The 22,724-nt window shown below is 47.3% G+C and overlaps 1 protein-coding gene and 1 long non-coding RNA gene across 7 annotated transcripts in view; one reads left to right on the forward strand and one right to left on the reverse strand.

Annotated features, from left to right (window-relative positions):
* The window catches only part of FNBP1 (formin binding protein 1), a 140,297-nt gene that overhangs the window by 78,209 nt on the left and 39,364 nt on the right, over window positions 1–22,724 (reverse strand). For all 6 annotated transcript variants that reach the window (XM_042963674.1, XM_042963677.1, XM_042963676.1 and 3 more), the window contains exon 2: window positions 11,715–11,830. In XM_042963674.1, the coding sequence (XP_042819608.1) occupies window positions 11,715–11,830 (116 nt within the window). The remainder of the gene's footprint in view (window positions 1–11,714; window positions 11,831–22,724) is intronic.
* Window positions 8,152–13,590, forward strand: LOC107179313. Its single transcript, XR_001509912.2, has 3 exons — window positions 8,152–8,704; window positions 10,239–10,378; window positions 12,797–13,590. It is a non-coding gene; the product is annotated as an uncharacterized LOC107179313 (long non-coding RNA).

A 22,724-nucleotide genomic window follows, 5' to 3' on the forward strand; every position in this document is an offset into this window, starting at 1 on the left:
AAGAATCCAGATAATGTCTACAGTCAACACGCTGCGATCTACACAAAAGCTAGGAGGCAAACATGAAAAAAGAAAACTCGCTCACATGGGTCTCGCTGGCTGATTTCTCGTGGGGCCTGCCTTCGGCGGCTGTGGTTTAGAGGAACAGCCAAAGGCTGACTAATGGTCCACAGTGGGAGCCCTCACCTGAGGGCTAGTCCTCTTTTCTAGCAGCTACTTTCACTATTTTGTTCTTTCATTTCCCCTGAATCTACAGAATCGTCTAGAAAAAAAAAAACAAACGTGCCGTCCTAAGTTTACAGTTTGGATCAGGGTACATTTCATGGACAAAGTGGATGCGATCTCATCTCTAACAGGTGTTACTAGACGACACGAGGCCGTGGACTTGGGTAAAAAGTCTGTGTGTTCAGGTCTTCATCCATGAGTCCGAGGGGACTGGATGAAATGACCTCTACTGTCCCTTCAGGTTTGGAAATTCTAGGGGAGTATGTAACATCCACTAGAATATTGATCGTTGTCATTTAAAATGAAGATATGAGGGGGGCTCCTGGCCGGTTCAGTCAGTAGAGCCTGTGACTCTTGATCTCGGGGTCGTGAGTTCAAGCCACACGCTGGGCGTAGAGATTACTTAAAAATAAGGTCTTTATTTTTTTTTAATCTTTTTTAATTTGTTTTTGTAACGTTTATTGATTTTTGAGACACAGAGAGACAGAGCACGAACAGGGGTGGGTCAGAGAGAGAGAGGGAGACACAGAATCTGAAGCAGGCTCCAGGCTCTGAGCTGTCAGCACAGAGCCTGATGCGGGGCTCGAACCCACGAACTGGAGATCATGACCTGAGCCGAAGTCAGACGCTTAACCGACTGAGCCACCCAGGCGCCCCAAAAATAAGGTCTTTAAAAATAAAAAATAAAATAGGGCACCTGGGTATTTCAGAGGTTGTGCATCCGAGTTCGGCTCAGATCATGATCTCACGGTTCATGAGTTCGAGCCCTACATTGGGCTTGCTGCTTTCATCACAGAACCTGCTTGGGATTCTCTCTCTCTCTCTCTCTCTCTCTCTCTCTCTCTCTGCCCCTCCCCTGCTTGAGTTCTCTCTCTCTCTTTCTCTCAAAACTAAATTTAAAAAACATTTAAAAAAATTAAAATAAAAAATAAAATTAAAATGTGACTTAAACAAAAAAACTAATGCAAAAGAGGGAAACCTTGTCTGCTAAAAGCACAGTACAGTTCTTTGAGCTGGTTTGACCACAATCACCCCGTAAAAGGAAGATTTAGTAAAAACAGTCTGTCCTCCTTACAGGTGGCAGGGACAAAAGGGGAACACGTGGAAAGCAGGTGAATATATAACCAACAGGTTCTTGTTAGCAAACATGGGAGACTGGAGTAGTAAAAAGCCTATTGGCTGCATGTGAAATATTTTTTAATGTTTATTTATTTTTGAGAGAGCGGGAGAGAGAGACAGAGTGTGAGCAGGGGAGGGGCAGAGAGAGGGGGAGACACAGAACCCAAAGCAGGCTCCAGGCTCCGAGCTGTCAGCACAGAGCCCGACGCGGGGCTCGAACTCATAAACTGAGATCATGACCTGGGCTGACGTTGGACGCTTAACCGACTGAGCCACTCAGGTGCCCCTGCATGTGAAATGATTTTTAATGCAAGGTTTTAAATATTAATCATTTCTTCTGTTCACAATAAATTATAAATGGAAAATACCACTTCGAAACTCACATCTTCTATAAAAATTCTTTCAAAACTGTTATTTTAAAGGTTTATTGAAATCTGACTTCGGCTCAGGTCATGATCTCACGGCTCGTGAGTTCGAGCCCCGCTTCGGGCTCTTTGCTGACAGCCTCGAGCCTGGAGCCTGCTTAGGATTCTGTCTCCATTCCTCTACCCCTCACCCGCTTGTGCACGCGGGCTCTCTGTCTCTCTCTCTCTCTCAAATATAAAAGAAAACATTAAAAAAAAGTTTTTAAAAAAGTTAAAACAAAAACCCATCATATTGTGATGAATGAGTATCACTTTGATCATATTAGCATACGTAAACAGCATTCAAAATGCTTCTTAAAAGCACCGATGAATAATTCACTCTATAAATGCCAGCAGAAAACTAAAAGCTTAAGAGGTCTGGAAGGGAAAGTCAGGATATTTCTCTCAGGGACCGCTACCAAAAAAAAGATCAACTTTCATTTGCATTCTCTGGAGATGGGCTTTCTTGCCCTATTTTGTACGAGGTTATTTTAACAAACAAGCAAGAAAATAAACCACAAAAAGCATCTATAAATTTATGGGATCTTTCTGAGAACTTTTAAGTGTTTTATATATTAAACTTGCTCTTCAGACAGGCTAATTAAAAGGCAAGAGAAAAATATAATCCTCTCATAAGGATACTGGATGTAAACTTAGTTGATCCTAAGAACCACAGGGAGGCTTTTAAAAAGGAGATACTTGGGCTCCATTCCAGACCCTCTGAAATGGAAGGTCCAGGGCTGGGTCTAGGAATGTTTTGTTTTTTCCTATCTTTCGTTTTTTTAAAGAAGCTCACCACAAGATTTCCAGATAAAGACAGCGGAACAAAATTTGATCAGAGAACTATGCTTTCCCAGTAAGAGGTCAAAGTCACAAGCCAGGACAATTTTCAACAGCGGAAAGCAAGCCGATGAAGAAAGGAACGCAACCTCAGTCTACACAGTCTGAAAAGTGGTGACCGTGGCGAGGGACGGAAGATTCTGGAACAGTAGAACCCCACCGCCGCTGCGGGGTGGGGCTGGGGGGTAAGCCCAAGAGCAATTTTTTTTTTAATTTTTTTTAACGTTTATTTATTTTTGAGACAGAGACAGAGAGAGACAGAGTATGAACGGGGGAGGGGCAGAGAGAGAGGGAGACACAGAATCGGAAGCAGGCTCCAGGCTCTGAGCCGTCAGCCCAGAGCCCGACACGGGGCTCGAACTCCCAGACAGTGAGATCGTGACCTGAGCTGAAGTCGGACACTTAACCGACTGAGCCACCCAGGCGCCCCCCAAATTGTATTACTATTGAACGGACGAACCAAGAGTATATCCCAGGTATTCGGCTCTAATGTCTGTTCTCCCTTTTTTTTTTAAGTTTATCTATTTATTTATTTATTTTGAGAGAGAGAGAGAGGGAGAGAGAGATAGTGTGTGAGTGGGGGAGGGGCAGAGAAGGAGGGAGAGAGAGAATCCCAAGCAGGTTCCATGCTGTCAGCACAGAGCCCGATGCAAACTCCTGACCTGAGCCGAGATCCAGGGTCAGATACTTAACTGACTGAGCCACCCAGGTAACCCCCCATGTCTGTTCTCATTACTACCTCACTGAAGTGCCCATATTAAACATAAGCAAGGTGAAAAGATATGTAATACAGAAGAAAAGGAAGGAAGGAAGGGAGGGAGGGAGGGAGGGAGGGAGGGAGGGAGGAAGGAAGGAAGGGAGGAAGGAAGAGAGGAAGGAAGGGAGGGAGGGAGGGAGGGAGGAAGGAAGGAAGGAAGGGAGGGAGGGAGGAAGGAAGGGAGGAAGGAAGGAAGAGAGGAAGGAAGGAAGGAAGGAAGGAAGGAAGGAAGGAAGGATGGATTTTTGGGAGAAAGGCAGGAAAGGAGGGAGGGAGGAAGGGAATGACAGAAAAACCCAATCTGGAAGAAAAGAAGCGAAACAGGTAAACACCAATTCCTCCAGACTATTTTACACTAGAGACAAACGTAATAAAACCATGAAGGCAATAAAGCAAAGAACTCCCAGACCACAGACTAAAACGGACTGAAAGCTAAGGAAATGAACTAAGACCCCAAGCCCACCGCTACGGAGCTAGTGCATCAGGTGGGCTTGGGTATCGAATTCAACAGAGGAAAGTTTGGAAACGATCATAATAAGGAAAGCAACTAACAAAAGCAGGAAAAAAAATATCTATCGAAAGGGCAAGACGCTTTAACACAAGGAAAACTCCTCTCTCTGAAATATACACGACCCAGTAAGTAGCACAGAAACAACACTCCGATGCAATTGAAGAAAGCTCCCCCGAAAATAAATTAAAAATTGGAATCTGCATATGAAAAGGGCGCTAAGGAAACAGACAACGAATGAGCAACAACAGGGCTTAGCTTGGCGACGTTATCAAACTGCTAAGTGGAACAAAAAAATTCTTCACATCTACAGTCAAAAAAAAAGCAAGCCACCTACAAAGAAAAAAAATCTGGCTGCCCCCAGACTTTTCCAACAAAAGACAATGCAGCAACAAAGTTTGGAGAGACAGAAAATATCACCAGAGAACAAGCAGGTCGAATTATTATCAAGTATGAGGGCATTCTCAAACAAGAACAAACCCGAGAATTAGTCCACAAGCTCTCATTAGGGGAGAAAATATTCCTATTTTTCTTGATGCCCAGAGATAAGCAGAGAGGCTGTGGTCGAAGAAAGAGTGGTGAACATACATTCATATTTAAAAACAGGACTAAGACAAACGAACCGTGGGACTCAGGTTACAGACGATATTATATCACTCAGAAAAGGAAGAAAAACATGTAAATATTATTTTCTTTACCTTAGCAGTGAGTCAACCGAGCCCGTTTAACATCGTAACATGGAGCTTAAAATAGAGAACAGTAAGGGGGCGGCCGGGCGGCTCAGTCGGTTAAGCTCGCGACTTTGGCTCAGGTCATGATCCCATGGTTCGTGGGTTCGAGCCCCGCGTCAGGCTCTGTGCTGATAGCTCAGAGCCTGCTTGGGATTCTCTCTCTCTCCCTCTCTTTGCCCCTCCCCTGCCTGTTCTCTCTCTCTCTCTCTCTCTCTCTCAAAATAAATAAACTTAAAAAAAAAGAAAGAAAGTATAAATGGCTTCCACACATAAAAAACAGGCTTAAGCTCACTGATAACAAGAGAAACGCTAATGCTCAGATGCACCAATTTTTACTTATCACCTTGGCAAAGATAAAACGGACTGGTACCAAGAGGCACTGAGGGTCGAAGAAAGTTGCACTGCCACCCAATAGGGCGTGAGTGGTAAGGGTCACAGCCTCTGAGAGTCGACTTGGCAAACGCCACCAAACCCAGGGCGCTCCTTTTAGGAACTTAGTCTCCAAGCAGGCTGGCCAAGTGGATTACTCAAGGCTACGCACTGCAACTTTGTTCAGCGTTGCAAACAATTGGAAACACGTCCACCAACCCGATGCAACATTATAAAACCGCAAACATAAAAATGAGTCCTCGGGAAGATCTCCAGGATGTAGCAAGGCAAGGGCACGCTGACCTGCCGGGGGAAATGAGGAGGCAAACACACTTAGTTGCCTGTGTCGGCATAAAATCTCTCTATGGAAGGATAAACAGGAGACGGAGAACATTCATTGTCCCCAGGGGCAGTGGGAACAGAAGGGACACTTTGCTGTAGACCGTGTTGTGCCTCTGGAAGTTTTCATCCTATGAATTCATTACCTGGTCATAACCAATAACTTTCTTAAAAAAAAAAAAAATACAGTTGCTAAGGGCAGGGCACCTGGGTGGCTCAATCGGTTGAGCGTCCGACTTCAGCTCGGGTCACGATCTCGCGGTCCGTGAGTTCGAGCCCCGCGTCGGGCTCTGGGCTGATGGCTCAGAGCCTGGAGCCTGCTTTGAATTCTGTGTCTCCCTCTCTCTGCCCCTCCCCCACTCGTGCTCTGTCTCTCTCTCTCTCTCAAAAATAAAAATAAACATCAAAAAAAAATGAAAAACAAAAACAGTTGCTAAAGGGCAATACATAGCTGGTTCTCTTATACAGGTCAGATAAGATGTTTAAAATTTTCTTAGGAACTTGACCTTACGCTGCCTTGAATAAACAGTAACTATCGCAACGGTCAGTAAACTTTTTTATGTATTTATTTATTTAGAGAGAGAAAGAGAGAGGGAGGAAGAGAGAAGATGAGTGGGGGGGGGGGGGAGCAGAGAGAGAGAATCCCCAAGCAGGCTCTGTGCTGTCAGCACAGAGCCAGATGTGGGGCTCGAACTCATGAACCGTGAGAACACGACCCGAGCTGAAATCACGAGTTAGACGCTTAACAGACTGAGCCACCCAGGTGCCCCTACACTTTTGCTACAAAGGGCCAGACAGTAGATATTTTAGACTTGCACGTAGGTCATGATCACATGGTCCTTGTTGCAACTAGTTACTTGCCACTGTTTTGCAGAAGCAGCCGTGGACAATACGTAAATAAAGGAGTGGACGTGGCTGGGTTCCCGTAAAACTTTATTTACAAAACCAGGCAGTGGATGGGTTGGGACATAGGTTGTAGCCTGCCGACACCTCACCTACAGAAATCAAAGCCCCGACTCTCATCATTTGCTTGTAAAAATAAGCGAGCACCTCTTTCCTCTAATGCTGAAAAACTAAAAATGACTTGAGGCCAGAAGTCTCCCCGCAAAGGCCGTGTTGCCTTTTCAACATCAGACTGATATTTCAGGCAAGCATTTGCCGGGTATGCTTCAGTCACGCTGGCCTTTCCGTCCCTTGAACACGTTCCCACACCCCGGGGCCTTTGCACTTGCTGATTCCTTGGCCTGGGAGAGCTATCCCCACACCTTGGCAGGCCTGCCCTCTCCTCGTCCTTCAGTTCTCAAGCAACAGGCTTTCCCCGGCCAGTCTAGCTTACGTAACCCCCACCTGCCACCATGCTGCACTGCATCGCTGGCTTTAGGTATCTGGGGTGGTAACTGCTATCTTTAGATGATTTAATTTCTTGCTTATCGGCATGTGCTCACACGCACGCGGTCCGTTTCCCGCAGTGAGAAGGTCGACTTCCGCAGCGTCTCGTTCATGAGACACATCGGGGGTCCTGTTTGTCGGTGAGCCCTCCTCAGCTCTCAGGCCTGTGCAAACCCACAATTCTCCCTGAAGCGGGGCTAACCAAACGTCTGACGTGTGAGCCCTGTTGATCCGCTCTTTCTCCGGCTACTTACTGAGTCCCTGTTACGCATCGGGCACTGTCCTGTACCCTGGGGACACTTCAGTGCACACAGCTCAAAAACCGTGCCCTTGAGGGGTCTCCGTTCTAGCAGAAAGGAGTGGAAGGCAATGAACAGTAGGTATGGGCCATAAGACAATGTTACCGGGTGTTAGAAAGTTACCAGTGCTCTGGAAAAAGTGGAAGGTAGGGGCGCCTGGGTGGCCCAGGCGGTTAAGCGTCTTGACTCTTGATTTCGGCTCAGGTCCTGATCTCACGGTTCATGGGATCGAGCCCCGCATCAGGCTCTGCACTGACAGTGTGGAGCCTGCTTGGGATTCTGTTTCTCCCTCTATCTCTGCCCCTCCCCCACTCTCTCTTCTCTCTCTCAAAAAAAGTAAATAAGCATTGAAAATAAAGAAAGAAAAAGGGTGAACTACAGCAGGAGGACGAGGCAGGCCTCGCTGAGCAGGTGACCTCTGAGCAAAGACTTGAAGGAGGTGAGGGGGGGATGGCCACGCGGATCGAGGGGAAGGATATATAGGGGATCCCCATATGGAAGGTGAGCCCGGGGTGAGGGTGAGCCTGGTGTATACAAGAAACAGCAGGGAGGCGGGTATGGTTAGGGCAGAGAGGAGGGAGAAGGGGGAAAGAGGTGATGTCAGAGAGGTTGGGGTTTACGATCACACAGGGCTTTGTTAAGACATCTATCGTTAAGGATTCTGGATTCACGGAGTACAATAGGGAGTTGTTGGAACTCTGAACAGAGCGCCATGATCTAGCTGCTGTGTGGAAAACAGAGAGAAGACACGGGATAAGAAGGGAATAAGAGAGGGGCGCCTGGGTGGCTCTGTCGATTGGGTGTCCGACTTCGGCTCAGGCCATGATCTCACGGTGTGTGGGTTCGGGCCCCGCGTCGGGCTCCGTGCTGACGGCTCAGAGCCTGGAGCCTGCTTTGGATTCTGTGTCTCCCTCTCTCTCTCTCTCTGCTCCTCCCCCACTCAAGCTCTGTCTCTGTCTCTCTCAAAAATAAATAAACATTAAAAAAAATTTTTTTTAAAAAGAAGGGAATAAGAGAAACCAGTTAGAAGCCCCATAATAACCCAGGTGAGAGGTGCTGGGGCCTGGACCGCCACGGCCACAGCGGAGGTCAAGAGGAGGAGTCGGACCCTGGGTAAATTTGCCAAGTACAGTCCTGATGGCTTAGATGAGGGATGGGGGGGGGGGGGGTGTCACGCGAGAGAAAGAGGGGGAACCAACGGTGTCCGGGGCTCCTGATCCAAGAAGCAAGGAGGCAGCTGCCCTCAAGTGAGTGGGGAAAAGCTGGGCCGTGCGGACGCAGATTCTGAGCGGACAGATTCAGTTCTGGGCACGTCGCATTTGAGACGTCCCCCTGGAGACACTGCGTAATCTGTGTCGGAGTCCGGGACAGAGGTCTAGCTTGGAGATGCGTATCTGCGAGCCACGGCTACACAGACCATACTTAAAGCCAGACGAGATCACAAGGGGATACAGGAGACGGGGACTGGGCACGGGGGCACGCCGGATGAAGAGAAGGAGGCAAAGGAGAACCCAGTAAAGGGGGGTGCGAAGGAGCTCCAGTGAGGTGGAAAGAAGGAAGCCAGAAGACTGGAATTCGAGAGGCCGGGCAAGGAGGAGGGAGCATCCGCCCCGTCAAAGCCGCCGATGGGTCAGGGACGCTGCAGACCGGGGACGGGAGGTTGGGTTGAACAACATGGAAGTCACTGGAACCCTCGAAGAGCAGTTCTGGCTGAGCCGTGTGGGGTGAGTTGAAAGTGCTGACAGGAGGGGTGGCCGGGTGGCTCAGTGGGTTGAGCATCCGACCTGGATTTCGGCTCAGGTCACGATCCCGCGGTTCATACGATCGAGGCCCCCAAGCCGGGCTCTGCGCATGGAGCCCGCTTGGGATTCTCTCTCCCTCTGCCCCTCCCGTGCTCACTCTCTCTCTCTCAAAATAAATAGAGAAACATTTAAAAAGTAATCAAGCAGGGACAGGAGAGGGACCAGAGACAGCAAGTAAGAACACTTTCGAGAAGTCTGCCTATGAAGGGGAGCAAAGAAACCAGCAGGTGTTGGGGAGCACGGCGCACAAGAGGGGCGGGGCCTGGGTTTAGACAGGAGCATCTCTGGTGGGGGGGGGGGGGCACAGAGACGTGGGGACAGACACCGAGAGATAGGACGTCTTCTTCGCACCGCTTCGATGTTCTCGGTGACGTTGGGAAGCCCACGGGAAGGATGGGGAAGGAGGTGCTGGGTTTGCAGAAAGGGGAGAAGCCGAATCACTTCGGTGAGTGGGGAGGGCGGGGGGCACATCGACAAAGCGCAGGGAGCATCTTATGTATCTGCATTGAGGACCCGCTGAGATTTGCATTCTTTCCCAAGGGCCTCCCGGTTTGTTGCTGGCATCCTCAATTCCTCACCTCGGGTGCTGAGAAAGGCCAAGAAGGCAGGTGCAACACAGAGGGGGAGCTAAGGAAGCCCTTTGCTTTCGTGACGCGCAGAACAGAGCAGACGCCTGCTAGGCGCTGACTTAACGGCACCGAATAACAACACTCCCAAACGAAACGAGATTGTGGCAAAGGCACCAGGAAAGACCAGGGCAAGCTAGCGGAAAGACAGCAAATACACATAAATCCACAAGGTGAGACTGCATTTGGGGCTAAGGCTGTTATGCAACCCATCTTCCCATGCAAGACGTTTTACGACCAGCGGTGCGATACTGAAATAATCACCACGAAGCAGCCCCGTCCCTATTCCGACATTCGGTTCTTGAGGTCCTAAATGAGGCTGCTTTTACACGCAAGGAGCCAGAAGTTGATCTGGGTTCAGCAAGCCATAACCATTGTTTCGCTGGCCAACATGTTTTATGTTTTACTTGCTGAGTGGAAACAAGACTAGTCAGCCCACAAAGAGATTCCATGGGTGCTCATTTATCAACAACAACAACACCAGCCCTAGAAGGATCCGCCTTCTCTCAGTGACCCATGACCTACCCCTCCTGCAGATGCTCTTTTTAAACACTTGTTTTTAATGTTTATTTACTTTTGAGAGAGAGAAACACAGACAGAGCGTGAGCAGGGGAGGGGCAGAGACAGAGGGAGACACAGCATCCGAAGCAGGCTCCGGGCTCCGAGCCGTCAGCACAGAGCCCGACGCGGGGCTCGAACCTACGAACCGCGAGATCGTGACCTGAGCCGAAGTCGGACGCTTAACCGACGGAGCCACCCAGGCGCCCCAGGTGCTCTTTGGGTTCAAACGAAATGTTTTCACACCAAAAGTCATCTGGATCTTTAAACAGGTCTTAAAACAGCCTGCACAAACCAATTCGACCCCACGAGAAATCAGCGGAGGTTGTGTGTGCCACTCGAGCTCCACCGACAATTTTTATACATTTTATCCAAAAGCACAAATTTCTTGGATAATTTCATCATTAAAGAGGTAAGTCGCCCAACCACTTTTATTTTTTTTATTTATTCTTAAAAAAAAAAAAGTTTGTTTTTGAGATAGAGAGAGAGCATGAGTTGGGGAAGGGCAGAGAGAAAGAGAGAGAGAGAGGGAGGGAGACACAGAATCTGAAGCAGGCTCCAGGCTCTGAGCCATCAGCACAGAGCCCGATGCAGGGCTCGAACTCGGGACTGGCGGGATCGTGACCTGAGCCGACGTCGGACGCTTAACCGACTGAGCCACCCGGGGGCCCTGTGATCCAAGCACTTTTCAAATGCGGCTCCCCGGGACTCTCACACGCTGCTGGATGGATCGTGGATCAGCAGAAGCATTTGGAAGACTGTGTATGTAAAGCTACACATACAGGGTGCCTATGACCCCGCAATCCCACTCCTGGGTGGAGACAGACTCTGTACCCCCAAACAGGGGCCTGGCAGCAGAGGAACGGATAAAGGGCGGTACACTCACATACCCGAATACTATCCACCGATGAAAAGAAAGAAGCTACCACCACATGCGGCCACATGAACGAATCTTACAAACATCAGGTAGAACAAAAGAAGCCAAAATCAAACAGTGCCCAGTAAATGAATCCATTCACAGGAGGTTCAAAAACAGGCAAGACTGTCCACGTGGTTGGAAGTCAGGAGAGCGGACAAGGGTGGACGAGTGTGGGAGGAGGGCGGTGCACCAGGAGGGGCTGGAATTGCCTGTTCCTCCACCTGGGTGGAGGTAACCCTGCTGGTTACCAGGGGGGTGGTTCACTCTGTGGATTCCTGGGGCTGCGCACTTGGGACTCGTGCATTTCTCTGTGTATATGTTACACTTCAATGAGAAGCATTCTGAAAAGGGGCGCCTGGGTGGCGGCTCGGTCGGTTAAGCATCAACTCTTGATTTCCGCTCAGGTCACGATCTTGCAGGTCAGGGGTTCGAGCCTTTATTGGGCTTCGTGCTGACAGTGTGGAGTCTGCTTGGGATGCTCTCTTTTTCCCCTCTCTTTCTGCCCCTCCCCCACTCCTGCACGCGTACATGGGCGTATGCTCTCTCTCTCTTAAAATAGATAGATAGATAAAGCCATTTTCCACAAAAATAAGTAGCTCCAATATTTTAAAAACGCAGAGCCTGAAGGCAATAACTTAGCTTTTATTTTTACTGTTCTATGAAAACGAATTTTCCACATTAAAAGCAATGGTTTCCATTGAAACAGTACCTTACGTAAGGGGGAAAAGGAATATTTAAAGGATTGTACATCTGTCGTATAAGTGAGAATATAAATTATCAGTACATCCATTTTGCAGTTACCAAACAACCTTTGTCAATATCAACTTACCTGAGTTGTTTTGCATAGCTGAGTTCGATCTCTGTCCTTTCCTTTACAAATTTGATGTATTTCTCAAGAATGTCAATTCCCCACTGTGTGTGTTTTTCTAAGTTGTCAAATTGATCCTGTTTAAAAAAAAAACAAAAACACAAAGAGAGAGCTTATAATCCTTCTCTGTGATTAATAGCATTTCAGCGAACAATGCTCTCAACGAGACGTCGCTATGTAGAAAGCAGTTCTAATATTTTCCATGATTGTCCTGGGTGCTTTTCTTGTTAAGGAGTTTTAAATCAACATTACCAAATTTGGTTTGAAAACTGCCTGGGGGACTGAACTCTGACCCACGCGTTCCCGTTAGCAGCATGGTTTGAGGATCCAGTTTGTGTCCTAGTGCAAAGGAGAATGTCCTCTCCAGATTCCAAAAGCCGAGAGGTAAAACACCCGCCTCAACTCGGTGGGCAGCTAGCACCTTACTCGTCACCTCTCAGTTATTCAAAGCAGCTCACTGAAATTCGGGGCAAAGCACAGGGGAGCGAGAAGAGCTCCCAAGTACCGCTCTCTTCAAACAGATACATAAAATGACTCACGCGGACTTTATTGAGACGTTCAAACATCTATCAAACCCACACTGTGTGCCAGGAAAGGAGCTGGGGAAACCACCCCCACCCCCACCCCCGCCCCGGGCCCCATCTTGCAAGGTGCTTGAGGGTCCCAGCCTGGAACAACGAGGGGTGCTGGGTATCCCGGCAACCCCTACTGCAAAGGCCCGGACACGTCCAGGAATCAGGGGGCCTTGTCCGCTGCAGCGAGGGTGGGGGCAGGGCGCCAGGGAAGGGTGTTGGTGGCTGAGAAACAGGAGAAAGTCGGGGGCCCCTGGGTGGGTCAGTTTAAGCAGCTAACTCTTGATTTCCGCTCAGGTCACCATCTCACGGTTTGTGAGTTCGAGCCCCGAGTCGGGCTCTGGACGGACAGCGCGGAGCCTGCTTGGGACTTTCTCTCTCTCCTCTTCTTTGCCCCTCCCCTGCCTGTGTTCTCTCTCTGTCTCTTTCTCAAAATAAACAAACATTAAACTTTTTTTTTTTTTTTTAAAGAAAGCAACGGGAGAAAGTCTCAGCCCATCGGCCCAGGCGAAGGAGCCTTTTAGCCTCTCGAGTGGGCACACGTGAGCCACTGAAGTTGAGAGGGGAGAGGCACGCCCACGGACGTGTTCAGAATCGTCAGGTGGTGGAAGTCAGGAGACGGTTCAGTTGTCCAGATGAGAGGAAACGGAAGAAGACGGAAGGACGTACAGACCCGTGACAACTAGGATCAACTAGTCTTGGTGGCCGATTGCGTAAGGAGGCTGGAGGGGGATATGAACGGGAGGCAGGATTCCGGAGGGCTCCCTGCCTCTACCTCCTGGGACCGAAGGACAGCACTTTGGGCTGAAGTGACACATCGGGGGAGGGAGTAGCATGTCCAGAAGGAAGCTGGAAACACGGATCCGTTCGGAGCTCGCGGAGGGAGGCCCGCGAGCTGGTGGATCTGAAGCAACAGGGCCCGGCCCGGGGCGGGGGGGGGCGGGGGGGAGGCAGAAAGTTCTGGGAAAGAAAAGGGAGTGTCAGCGTGACATCGCGGGGAAGAGAGAACGGCCACGAGAGAGGCAGATGCCAAGTCTCCTGAGAAGAAGCCGGAACAGAGAAGGTGGGTTCTGGCCCCAGCCGGGGACTTCACCGACGCGGGACCCCACACGTGGCCGAGCGTGGTCATCTGCCTGAAGGTGAAGAGCCAGTCCCCGCCTAACTTCACAACTCAGTCTTTAGGATCGTGTAAAATGGAAAAGTGTCAAATCAAATATAAAAAATACAAAGCCACAATTTGGGGCGCCTGGGGGGCTCAGCGGGCTAAGCGTCCGACTTTGGCTCAGGTCATGATTTCGTGGTTCGTGGGTTCGAGCCCCGCGTCAGGCTCCGTGCTGACAGCTCGGAGCCCGGAGCCTGCTTCCGATTCTGGGTCTCCCTCTCTCTCTCCGCCCCTCCCCTGCTCTCTCTCTCTCTCTCTCTCTCTCTCTCAAAATAAATAAATAAACAAACATTAAAATTAAAAAAAAAAAAAACAGGAAAATAAGAAAACCAACAACAACTGTATTTGCTTAAAGGAAATTATTTAAAAACCATGATGGAAATAAAAGGAGCTAGGAATCAACGAAACATCATACCATGCTCCTGCCGGCTGAAAAGATTGGATATGCAGAATTGACTCAATATTAACCAAAGTCCCTGAAGGATGGCATACAGAAGTTGGTAAACTTTTTTTTAGGAGTTGGTCTAAGTTGATTTAAGCATTAACTGAGAAGAATAAAAAGGAATGGGAATATTGTAAAAACCATGAATTTGTATACTTGTAAGTGGGTGAACTGTTTGGTAGGTTAATCGTATCTCCATAAAGCTGTCAAAAAATAATAAAATTTTTTAAGTTAAAAAAAGAAAAAAAAACTTAATAAATAAATAAATAAACTTTTGAGAATACAAAAATACAAAACGACAATTTAATCCTAGCACATGCGTGCACAAGCCGACAGGACCGACTCAGCACCGCCCTTCAGCTTGATTTTAAAACCTAGCATTTCCCACTTTTAAACGTGTCCTCACGCTTTCATTCTGTTTTCCGTTCAAGGATGAGCACACCGGAAAGTGAGTCGACTTCGTTCCCTCCAAGTCCGCCTTGGGTGGAAGCAGGCAGGCAACGGGGTCTAAAGCACTTTTTCTCCAATGTCAGAAAATCTCTCCTTGAAGAAAACTCGTTTCCTCAACCTTGATCTGTGCCCCCCACCCCCCTCCCCACCTCCAGGCCCACGGACCACTTGGAAAAATTAAGGTTTTATTTTATAGGAATGTTTTTCTCATGGAAAATCACTGTAAGATGTTTGTCTTTCAACCTAATAAGTGTCTACCTGATCATAAAAAGCAAGGGACAAATATTTAAGGCTTCAGTTGATTCTTGGTCCCCAATAATACATTCCATGGACACCCAGTCTCCACTTAAGGAACACTAGTCAGGAAGATTATTTATTTGTGTTATCTGGAAAGAGAGGGGTTGTCAAGCAAATCAGGCGTGTAAATAAGGCTGTAGGTCACTTTAAACTACTTGAGGGAACAAATACACAAATAATTCGAGTAAAGATTACAAATCATCCCTAGCTATTTAGACCAAGGCTCGTTAAAGCTCTCTGCTAATTGGTAACCCTTTGCTAATCTAGTTTCATAGCGACCCTATTTATTTAAAAACTCCTTTCCAGGGGCGCCTGGGTGGCTCAGTCGGTTAAGCGTCCGACTTCAGCTCAGGTCACGACCTCGCGGTCCGTGAGTTCGAGCCCCGCGTCGGGCTCTGTGCTGACCGCTCAGAGCCTGGAGCCTGTTTCGGATTCTGTGTCTCCCTCTCTCTCTGACCCTCCCCCATTCATGCTCTGTCTCTCTCTGTCTCAAAAATAAATAAACGTTAAAAAAAATTAAAAAAAACAAAAAACAAAAAAAACTCCTTTCCAGGGGCGACTGGGTGGCTCAGTTGGTAAAGCGTGTGACTCTGGATCTCGGGGTCGTGAGTTCGAGCCCCACACCGGGTGTAGAGCTTACTTAAAAAACTAAAGTGAAATAAAATGTTGTCGCAAATCAAATGTTTAAAAATAATAAAACATCTCTAATGATGCCACACTCTACCGTTCCCATCACACGGATCACCGCAGCATGAACTTTTTTTTTTTTGACAGCAGCTGAAAGAAAATTCAAAACAGATGAAAAACTAATCAACCCACTTACATTCTTGACCAAAATGTGGAAAACTTAATGGAAAAGAATTCCAAATCTTCAAAAGACTCCTTTGTGAGCAAATATTATAAATGGCCCTTTAAAAAAATAGCTTTGGCTGCTTTGAAGATGGTGCCATTATCAAAAATTCCTCCTTTCCCGCTTTCATTTATGTGGGTTATGGCTATCAATATTTACTCTGGCGGAAATTAGAAACTGAGAGAGTTTAAATCGTATTTATTGATCCCTCCAGAAGACAACACTAAATCCATCACGTGCTAAAATATTTTTATTTATTTTTGAGACAGAGAGAGACACAGCGTGAGCAGGGGAGGGGGCAGAGAGAGAGGGAGACACAGAATCCGAAGCGGGCTCCAGGCTCCGAGCTGTCAGCCCAGAGCCCGACGCGGGGCTCGAACTCAGAGACTGTGAGATCGTGACCTGAGCGGAAGTCGGACGCTTCACCGACGGAGCCACCCAGGCGCCCCTCACGTGCTAAAATAAATAGCATTGTTTCCTTTTCAAGAATGTTCCTTTCCAAAACAAAACAGAAAAGTGGGAAGGCTGGCGTTGGTTTACATTTTTGCAAACCTCTTTTATGCCTGGCTTAATGGAATGCAGCTGGGTTTTCGGATGCCTCTGTTGGGATTCCCTACTTTGGTTGCATTATACGAAAAAATAAGACTTCTTCAAAAGCCTTTTTAGGGAATCCTGGATACTCTTTGGTACCACACCCAAGTTCAACAAATAGTAGCTTCTTCAAGGCTAGCTTCGATGTGAAATCTGAAACCACACCAGTGAATTTTTCATATCGGGTTACAATAAAATGCACTTTAAATGGCTCTTTTGTCGGCGCACGACTGTGTAACATTATGCACTTAGAAAATACACATGTATTTTTAAACATTTTATTTTTAAGTAATCTCCACACCCAAAGTGGGGTTCGAACTCACAGCCCCGAGGTCAAGAACCACTACCTTGTGACACATACTCTAAAATTTCTAGGGGCGCCTGGGGGGCTCAGTCGGTTTGAGCGTCCGACTTCGGCTCAGGTCATGATCTCGAAGTCAGCGAGTTCGAGTCCCGCATCGGGCTCTGTGCTGACAGCTCGGAGCCTGGAGCCTGCTTCGGATTCTGTGTCTCCCTCTCTCTCTGCCCCTCCCCCACGGGTGCTCTGTCTCTCAAAAATAAATAAATGTAAAAAAAAAAATTTTTTTTTTAATTTAAAATTTCTATTGGAGGGGCACCTGGGTGGCTCAGTCGGTTAAGCGGCCGACTTTGGCTCAGGTCATGATCTCGCGGTCCGTGGGTTCAAGCCCCGCGTCGGGCTCTGTGCTGATGGCTCAGAGCCTGGAGCCTGTTTCAGATTCTGTGTCTCCCTCTTTCTCTGCCCCTCCCCTGTTCATGCTCTCTGTCTCAAAAATAAATAAATGTTAAAAAAAAAAATTTTTTAAATAAATAAATAAAATAAAATTTCTATTGGAAAGCTTCATATCTCCAAAGATGAAGGAAGTCAGATAATACAGAACCTAATGGAAACTTATGTTTAGTTGACGACTGCATACTATATACCCCCACAAGAATTCACTCCAGAATTGCCCAGAGACGAGCAAATGGATGTTTCCAAGGAGCTGGGTAGGTACCACGTGATGAACCCCCTCTTGACCTCTCACTGCTCCTCGAATTCGAACCAAACAAACTTTTTTGGTGCCAAGAGCTGTTGGCCACACAAGAGGCTGACTAAGCTGCAGAGACAAACGAGGAGGGTGTACCAGGGTATCAATCAGATGCACGTACTGTATTTTCCAATTATTTTCACATCTGGTTTTATGCACAGTAAAGAATGAACCAGAAGTATGAACGACAGCATCTTTTTTGGGTCATCCTATCTTCAGCAGAGTTCCTAAAGAATCATGAAGTTCAACACAGACCAATTTTGCCTTGCCTCACCTACAATATCAACTCATCAGTTGGGGGGCCAAGACGGGTCTCTCTGGGTCAGTATGTAAATGACTACTCTCGGCTACGCAAGAAGCCTTCTGAAATCTGATTTTGTTTTTTCAAAGCACGCAAAAGAATGGACACGGGAACTACTTGCAGAAAAGCTGGTTACTTTAAGATGAGGAGACCCAAGTCAGCCACAGGGAAGTTCTTCTCCAAAGTACAGGACTTCCCGTCGCTGAAAAGTAGACGAAATCGACGCGAATTCAAAATCCCGGGAATCCGCCAATCTGGTAAGAAACTATGTTGCTCAAGTCACCTCCATGTAGATGGCTCCGATTTAGAGGAAGGGTATGTGGGAGGCCCCATCTCCACAATTCTCTCCCTCTGCAGTGAGTCTGTGCTGTCTGGACCGGTGTTTTAGGAGACTCTAATTTCTTTGAATTTTTTTACATTAATTTTTTGAGAGAGGACAAGTGGGGAAGTGGCAAAAGAGGGGGAAAGAGGGTCCAAAGCAGGCTCTGTGCTGTCAGCAGCGAGCCCCGTGTGGGGCTCAAACTCATGAAATGCGAGATCACAGCCCGAGCTGAAGTCGGATGCTCAACCGACTGAGCCACCCAGGCGCCCCAGGGAACTTTAACTTAGGGTAAATACACTTTCCTAAAGACTAGGGCACTTTGAGAAGCAGACCTTAAATGGATCTATCTGAACAGAATCTCTTGGGATGATATTATTCGTATTAGCTTCCTCTTATCTTGGAGAGAAAACTGTCAACACATATAGATCTACCCAGAGTAAATGTAACAAAATCTCCATCTAAAATGTTTTTAAAAATCAATTTGGTTCTGAATATTAAAGTGGCTGTATATATATAGGAACAAAAAAGTTGTTCTAAAACTTTACAAACAAAAATACGTCATCACGAATACCACCCGATATTCTGGATCTCAGATTTGAAACAAAGACCTCAATCTGGGGCGCCTGGGTGGCTCAGTGGGTTAAGCATCTATCTGGCTTCAGCTCAGGTCATGATCTCATGGTCTGTGAGTTCGAGCCCGTGTCGGGCTCTGTGCTGATGGCTCGGAGCCTGGAGCCTGCTTCCAATTCTGTGTCTCCCTCTCTCTCTGCCCCTCCCCTGCTCAGGCTCTCTTTCTCTCTCTCTCAAAAATAAATAAATAGAATTTAAAAAAGAAAAAGAGAAAAAGTCAGGGACTGTTTGAGACATGCGTTATAACTAGGCACCGTCAACCTAAGGCTGCTTCTGTTGCGAAAACGAAAAACAAGGAGTTTATTCCGTTTGTGGTTCTTTTCCAGCAACTGCGTTCTGAGCCCAAGAGGTAAGAGTGTAAACAAACACAAGACGAAAATATATGTAGGCGTTAAAAAAAAGCAACACAACTTTAACCGAAGCTTAGGAGGCAACAACAGCATGTAGATGAAGTCAGTGACATAAAAAAATGTGGCAAAGGGGCAGCTGGGTGGCTCAGCTGGTTGAGCGCCCGACTCTTGATTTCAGCTCAAGTCATGATCCCAGGCTTGTGGGATTGAGCCCCACGTCGGGCTCTGTGCTGGGGGTGGAACCAACTTGGGATTCTCTCCGCCTCCCTCTTCCCCTCCCTCTCTCTCTCTCTCTCTCTCTCAAAAAAAAAAAAAAAAAATGTGGAAAAGCACACCAATAGAAAGAGCTGCATTTTTCATGTTTTTGTAACAATAATTATATTGTGTAAAAGGGCAACACGGAGGCTGGTGCCGGGCATCGAAAGTAGCCGACTTGAGGCGGACGAATGCAGGGATGCCCTGTGCCAAATTTTACACTGCATCCTGAGTTGAAAAGAAAGGGTGAGAAAGATGACTTGTACCAGAAGCACCAGAATTCTGACTCTCCTGGAGTCTGAGCAGGTGCGATGTTGGCTGCGGGGGGCAGGGGGAGGGAACTGCTACGGAATGTATTCCTTTAAGAAGCGGCAACGATAGGCTTCTGGCTTATTATTATTTCAATGTTCTCAGCACACCTTAGTCACTTTCGGTTCCCCCTCTGTTCCTCCGGACACAGTCAAAGCCAACAAAGAAATAAAACCTCGGACACGGTACCTGCCCCAAATATGCGGAGTGAAAGAGAGCAAAGGATACTATTTTCAAGGAAAAACAAAACAAAACATTTTGAAGAGTGCTTTTTTTTTTTTTCATGAAAATAACAACAACAACAGGAATTTTTAAAGTGATCATACAGGGTCACCTGGGTGGCTCAGGTGCTTGAACACCCAACTCTTGACTTCAGCTCAGGTCGGATCTCGCGGTAGTGGGATCGCGCCCCTCATTGGGCTCCATGCGGAGTGTGCAGCCTGCTTAAGATTCTCTCTCTCTCTCTCTCTCTCTCTCTCTCTGACCCAATTAAGATTCTCTCTAGGGGCGCCTGGGTGGCTCAGTCGGTTAAGCGTCTGACTTCGGCTCAGCTCATGATCTCGCAGTTCTTGAGTTCGAGCCCCGCGTCGGGCTCTGTGCTGACAGCTCGGAGCCTGGAGCCCGCTCCGGATTCCGTGTCTCCCAGTCTCTCTCTCTCTCTCTCTCTGCCCCTCCTGCACTCGTACTGTGTGTGTCTCTCTCTCTCTCAAAAATAAGTAAACATTAAAAAATAAATGAATAAAAGAGGGGCTTTGTCAAGTGGTGATTGTGAGATGAACATCTTTCACACAAATGTTCAGTATCATCAGTGTCTGGCTTCAGCCCGGAAATGGAATCGACTTGTTCACTTCCTGGTTTCTATACATCAGCTCAGGCAAGGAAACCTAACAAATGTGAAGTTTCCTGAGCCCGGTCAATCAGCAGGCACAGGAGTTCAGTTACCTGCCCTCCCCACCCCACCCCCAGCTGCCCCACATTCCTTTAAACCCTGGAGAGCGAAGTGTATCTCTCAAACATCCCACACTGTCCTCCACAGGTGATTCTCTCTTCCCCCACCCCTCCCCCGCCAAAACAAGTTCAAGACCAACCGAAGGGAGGAAAAAAAAAGAGGGAGAGGGAAGAATGCCCAGAACACTGAAGGCAATCCAAAGACTAAACAAGAACAAAGCATATAAGCTAAATTTTTAATGAGAAGAAAAAAAAAACAAATTTTTTCAGTCCTGACTCATTTCTAAACTCTATAAATATTTCCGTGGGTGTGGGGAAGGGGTGCAAAATAATTACAAAAATATCATAGGAATGGAATTTTTTAAGCCCTGTCACCTGAAACTTAGTTAACCTCAAGGCAAAACGTTTTCCAAACGCTTAGCAATTTAACTCACTTCCAATTCTAAGTGAAGAAGGTTAGGCAACCACATAGGTGTTGTTCTCTTTTCGAGACAAAGGGAACCCCGGGGCGACCAGGGTGGGGGGGGGGGTTCAGCTGATAAAGCGTCAGACTCTTGACCTCGGCTCGGGTCGTGATCTCACGGTCCGTGGGGATCAAGCCCCGCGTCAGGCTCTTTGGTGACAGCGCAGTGCCTCCTTGGGATTCTCTCTCTCCCTCTGCCCTTCCCCACTCGCACACATTCTCTCTCTCCCTCTCAAAATAAACACATAAACTTAGGTTGTGTAACGTGTCCCCTGGGACATACCCCCGTGGCTGACGGTCCAGCAGCTACCCCCTACGCATCCCAGCTTCCCTCTGGCAGAGCGCCTCGAGTATATCTTTTCCGGCTCCCTTGCAGCTAGGGCACAGGCATGAGCCGTCACCCTGGCTCACTAGATAGGTGGGCCATCTGTGGCCGGCTACTGAGAAAGCTCACCCTAAAAATTCCTCCTCTTCTTGACCTGTCATGGTCACTGCTGCCTGTGACACTTCAGGTTGCGCCAACCATCCTGCAACCATGAGGAGGGAGCGTCGCTGGGATGCTGGGATGGCAGATGGAGTCACTGGACTTCAGCCCCGATCCCAGGGCCCCCTGCCTCTGGGCTCTGCAGTGTGAGATGTGTCCTTATCGCCTGAGCCACTTTTCTCTGGGTCTTTGTTCCTTTCTTTTTTTAGCGTATTTATTTATTTTTAATGTTTATTTATTTTTGAGAGAGAGAGAGACAGAGTGCAAGCAGGGGAGGGGCAGAGAGAGAGGGAGACACAGAATCGGAAACAGGCTCCGGGCCCTGAGCCGTCGGCACAGAGCCCGACGCGGGGCTCGAACTCACGAACCGCGAGATCGTGACCTGAGCTGAAGTGGGACGCTTAACCGACTGAGCCACCCAGGCACCCACAAAGAGTGGATTTCAAAATAATTTATCAAGATAAATGCTAGGAAAGGAGCTACGATGACCACCTTAAAGCAGGTCCACAGTCTTTAATTGGCAAAGCCAGAATAAAAACAATTCCTGAAAGCCAAAAGCTTTTTCATAACTCATCTGATGACAATCCTCACTCAAGCCTACTTATAATCTCTATTTATCACACTTAGTGTGATTATTCGTATCTATCACGGCAGAACTATAATGTTACACGATATATGATATGTTTGCTGTAGTTCCCTTCTAAATTCTAAAAAAATTTGGAATCCCTAACACGTTTGGCTTCAAAGGTTTTGGATCATGAGTTGTGGATCTAATTTTGGGAAATTAGTTGTTTAATAAGACAAAATAGGAAACATAAAAGGTGTAAGGACTGGAAAGGAAGAAATAAAATTGCCATTAGCCACAGATTATATGATTAACTACCTACCACAGATAAAAGAATCCACCGACAAATGATTAGAATTAAGAGTTAACATGATAATTGGACATAAAATCAATGTATAGAACCCAACTGCTTTTCTAGACACTAGCAACAAACAAAAAACTAAAGTTTGGAAACAGTATCATTTAGAAGAGCATGAAAAAACTACAAGTAGATAGAAATAAACTTAATAAAAGGTCTGCAAGACCACTATGGATAAAATGATAAATACTTATTAAAAGACATTAAAGAAAACTGGAAAAAAATTGAGAGATATAAGCCACGTTCAAAATGGGAAGGTTATCGGGGCACCTGGGTGGCGCAGTCGGTTAAGCGTCCGACTTCAGCCAGGTCACGATCTCGCGGTCCGTGAGTGCGAGCCCCGCGTCGGGCTCTGGGCTGATGGCTCGGAGCCTGGAGCCTGTTTCCGATTCTGTGTCTCCCTCTCTCTCTGCCCCTCCCCCGTTCATGCTCTGTCTCTCTCTGTCCCAAAAATAAATAAAAAACGTTGAAAAAAAAAAATTCAAAATGGGAAGGTTATCTACTGTAATAGAGCAATTCTCCAAATTATCTACAGATTCCAACTTCATTAATTATAAATTCAAAAGTAACTGGGGC

The sequence above is a fragment of the Panthera tigris genome, chromosome D4, assembly GCF_018350195.1.
Source record: "Panthera tigris isolate Pti1 chromosome D4, P.tigris_Pti1_mat1.1, whole genome shotgun sequence".
Classification (NCBI taxonomy): Eukaryota; Metazoa; Chordata; class Mammalia; order Carnivora; family Felidae; genus Panthera; species Panthera tigris.